Raw genomic sequence first — 4859 nt, 5'->3', positions numbered from 1 at the left:
AGAAATAAATGCGCACATTTATCGATAAATATGAAGCGAAATGACAAGCAGTAACGTTGTAGCTTTTTTTTTTTAAACAGAATTTATTTTAATAGATTTTAGATTTAATTGTTAATATATAAAATGGGAAAAAAAATTAAGAGAAGTTAACTTATAACTTTTTAAATTATTTCTCGTGATTAATTTCATGAAATAAATGTTTGTCGATTCCTTTTGGATTAATCTATTTTTTTTTTTATAAAGTAAAGCAGTTATGTCAAAAAAGTTTCAGCGTCCATTAAACAGAATGTCAGTCGTTTGTTACAATGCGAGACGGAATGCTGCGAAACATACCATACTTTGCTGTGGTCAAAAATATTTTTCTTTGTCTTAAACAAGCACATAACCGTGTAGTCGATTTATACGCAAAAATATTCGTGAAAAAGAAATAACTAGTGTATTTCTCGGTATAAATAATGTTGAATATTTTATACTTACAATACTTTTTGATTTTTATCATAAATTCTTATCGAACAAAAAATATATGTAAAAATATATATTAAATGTATTAAAAAATTGCGCACTATTTCTAAATCACAAATCTATTCTTTGTTGTGTGAATCATAAATCAATAATTAATTTCTTCTTGCATTTAATTCAATGTTAAATACAACGATGCTATGATCATATAAAGGATTTAATATTAAGGATCTAAAAAATTAAATTAAATTAAATGATAAAACTAAAAATATAGACTCAATTTTATAGGTGAAATTTTTTTATAGATGAATTATTTTTTACAAGAAAGACATAATATTTAATATAAAATGATTTATATTTAATATAAAATTTAATGTTATATATTGAAAGGGTCAATTTTATTTAAAAATATACAAATGTTTTAATTTATGTTTTTATTTTTAAAAATTATCTCCAAATTGTGATTAAATATATATATAAACAAAAAAAAATATATTAAGAAATTTGATATTAAATTTGATTATTTTTTTTTATGTTTTAGAACACAAACGTGGACGATGGAGGGTTCATGAACGATCTGCCACTATTAAAAAGTAAGTAATTACGAAAATGCTCATCTGTATTCCAGATTTTGACAGAAGCATAAAAGTGCTCAATTGTAAAATTTTTAGCATTACTCATACTGGATATTTGTCAAAAGAAACAATTAGAGTGATGCTATGTTAAGCATCAGATGCATATCTCACAACAACAGTCTATCATATCTCTTGCACACATATCCTTCGAATTTCGATCTGTAATTTTACCGCGCGTAACACAAAGCCAGGTCTCGCGATGGCGGGATCGTTCGATTTGGAATTTATTCAATGTGGGTAAATTTACGGGTTGCATAAAATGCAACGCGCACTGCTTCGAAATAGCTTGGCGCCGGCATAATCCCAACATATAATAAAACGGCCACTGTGCGACCGGAAATATAAAGTAACCGCACCAGCGAGACCTGTCGCCCTTAATTAAAATTTATCTTTCTCTCGCTCTCCATCGTGTCAGAGGCAAGTGATCAGATTTTCTAACTGCTTGTAAAAATAAACCTACGACTCTATTTCTTTTCCTTTGCGCGTGTAAAAGTGACGCAAAGAGCCCTATGAGTTCTTATGCGAGAAACCATTTCTCTCGCAATATCAATTGATCGCGAAAGAGATCGTAAGAAAAACTGCAAATGGCAGAATTATTGAAGAACGTCACATTGAATTGCAACACGATGAATTATTTACGGATTTACATGCACGATAAAATTTAACTTCCGGTTTCTTTCGTGGAAAGTTTTCTATATAAAGTTCTTGTATAGATGTACCTATAAAGATTAATCATCGAGATATAAATGTGAATATATTTAGCTTTGTATCTAATTTTTTTTTTCTAATTCTACGTTGCAAAATATTATTTAATATCATGTAATAAAATAGATTTCTTACTCGTTCTGTTTCTTATAGAAATCTAATACTAGAAATCTAATACAACTTATATTGACAAATTTACTAAAAGACTGTAATTAATTATTCATCTAGAGTATTAAAAGATCAAACAGTGCTTCTAATACTTAAAATAAGTAATTAATTACTGTCTTTCAGTATTAAATCGGTATGGTCAGTATTAAATTTCTGTGAAAGTATTTGCGAGAATTTATTTTTTTCAGTCTTCATGAAACTTACACCTATGATATCATAATTTAAATTTGTTGAATGATCTGTCAGTTTAAAATTTTTGATGATGATGTATCGCGCAAATAAAATTCGTGCGTAAAATGTCTCTATATTCTAATTCGCAAATCGCAAAATGCTCTCTCTAAAAAATCTTTGGACTAAAATCTAACTCTAAAGAATGAAATTTCATTCTTAAAAATTGACAATTGCGCCACTCTTTTTCAACTGACTCAATCGTCACTCCAGATTCTAATCCAAAGCTTTTAGAGAATAAACGCAAATTCAAAATAAAGACTTACGTTTTACGAATAGCAACTTATACATCTGGACTTATTATCTTATACTTAGACTGGACTAAACTATCACATTAACCAATAATATGGAACAGCAAAGAGTAACGAAAATGAATTATATTTGCTCAATTATCGACAAGAAAATCACCTTTTTTATATTTTTTCAAAAAATATCAAATACATAATAAGTTTCTCTAACCTGGCTTAAATAAAAATACCATCGCTGTCGCAATTCAATTTATTGCGTGCAGTTGATTTGCATCTACGTACAAATGGTCTTGCGTATGGTAATACGTCATTTTGTGTATACGTTTGTGAATTATGTTTTGTGAATTATATGGAAGCAGCTTAAGATTTCGCACAACCATGACGCATGATGTGATTATATAACTTCGAGAAAATTACGCAGAGAGGAAGGATGTGTTACGGGACCGTGGATGGAAGTAGATTATAAGGAAACTTGTATCATGCCTAATTTCACTAGAGATATGCCTCTGATCGGTTCATGTCAATAGATGAAATCATGGTTAGCGTCTTGCGAAAGTATTACGCTCACCCGAGATCAAGATCGATCGTATCCCATCAATAAATTGGACAGAGAGAACTCTCGAGAATTTATCTTGGAGGTTACACTTATGGTTGAAATATATATAACTTTCGATCTATGAATTAATTATGAAATCATATTACCATCCAAAATGGTAGCGGCAATTTTCGTTGCTTTAACCGAGAGGACGTCAAAATGCCGCACGCTTTCTCTCGTACTTTAGAAACCAAAGTGAGAGGACCGTGATTTGTTTAACTTTATTCTGATATTCTAATTTTTAAATTTAATGTGAAGATATCATGGCCATGAAATGAATAAATCAATTAATCGATAATATTTTACGAAAGTTCTGCGATTGTTATCAGAAAACATGATAGTGTCTTAAGACTAAGATAAGCACAGCGATGTTGTGTTAATAATACTAAAACTATCGATTAACATATATCTATTCTATTATTTATATACTGTATTATATACTATTTATATTTATATTTCTACTTATATACTATATTTAAAAAAAGAAAGAAAAAAAAAGTAATTGATCAATGTAATTACACATTGCAACAAAGGAAAATCTCAAAAAATGCGCCGTTATAAATTTGATAAAAAATTAAAAAATATTTTGACTGCTTTGAGTTTGATTAAACTCGATAGAATGCAGGAGGATTCGGTCGATATATGATTTAGCGGCGTTATTTAGGAAATGTGTGATTGTAGAAAACAACGACTTTTAAAGCCCACATACGCGTACAACCCACAAACGTATTACGCGACGACCCTCGTTTTCGACGACGTTAATTCTTCTCGCCTCTTCGGATCGTCGTGTCGCACAATAGCCGAGAACCTGGGACGCGTGGAATCGTGTACGCGCTGCGAGAGGAGGTGTGAAGGCAAAAAGGAAGAAAAAAAGAAATACAGTGCGTGCCCGCGGGCGGATCAGATTTCGCTCATTGTCATTGTAATTTCTTGGCGGGGTGTAGTTTTCGGGGCGTTCCTCACCACAGGGGTATTACCTACAGATGGCTGTTTGTTCGAGTGTCACCGAGGGTTATTATATGCCTCGTTACTCGTCCTACGACGGCTTATTTGGCCGGTCTTTTTCTATTCTTCTTTCTTCTCATTCTCCGTAATTGTTCTCTCTTTTTCTCCTACAATTTCGCGTTTCGTGTGTTCTTCTTTTCCTTTCTGTGAATCTTTTTATTTTTATTTTTTTTTCCGAAACCGGTACGAAATACACGTGAGATACTACATCGATCACATATTATTATTTAAATATGTAAACTAAATATAGGTATATTAAACACATGTTTGAATAATATTTTTATCTAGCAATTTATATCGAACAGAACTAATGTTGTAATTTCAATTTGCTTTTTTTTACTTTACTCAGTTAAAATATCTTCAATTTTTTCATTGAAATTGGCTTTATCTACAAATCATTCATTCGTAGTAACTTTCTATATAAATGACAAAATGCAAATTACACTTGCTCTCCATTAATTGCAATCATTTCAATAAGAATAGCATAAATATGTATATATAATATAAGATATCCCAAAACTGACGATAAATATTTAAAAAATTTCTTTAAAACGTAACGTAATTTTTTAAAACGAAAAGTCTAATATGGAAATGCTCAGATTATGATTATATTTTAAATAAAAAGAATACTTTTTCGAATTTCATATTTTTGAAAATTACATAATTCAGCATCTTTACACGGATCAACTTGTCATTGAGTAAAACTCTAGCCCTGCCATTCGTAATTTTTAAACTCTTTTTATTTGAAAATTATCATAGGTTCGGTATTTTCGTCTTAAAATATTACAGGGACTCTGTTTATAAAATATTTATTGT

At 30.0% G+C, this 4859-nt stretch overlaps 1 protein-coding gene across 3 annotated transcripts in view; it reads left to right on the top strand.

The window, feature by feature from the left end:
• The window catches only part of LOC108687524 (transcription factor AP-2-epsilon), a 91558-nt gene that overhangs the window by 50636 nt on the left and 36063 nt on the right, over positions 1 to 4859 (top strand). For all 3 annotated transcript variants that reach the window (XM_018193315.1, XM_018193314.1, XM_018193313.1), the window contains exon 4: positions 1001 to 1052. In XM_018193315.1, coding sequence (XP_018048804.1) covers positions 1001 to 1052 — 52 coding nt within the window. The remainder of the gene's footprint in view (positions 1 to 1000; positions 1053 to 4859) is intronic.

This window comes from Atta colombica, unplaced genomic scaffold, assembly GCF_001594045.1.
Source record: "Atta colombica isolate Treedump-2 unplaced genomic scaffold, Acol1.0 scaffold207, whole genome shotgun sequence".
Lineage (NCBI taxonomy): Eukaryota > Metazoa > Arthropoda > Insecta > Hymenoptera > Formicidae > Atta > Atta colombica.
This window is presented reverse-complemented; position numbering and strand designations above follow the sequence as displayed.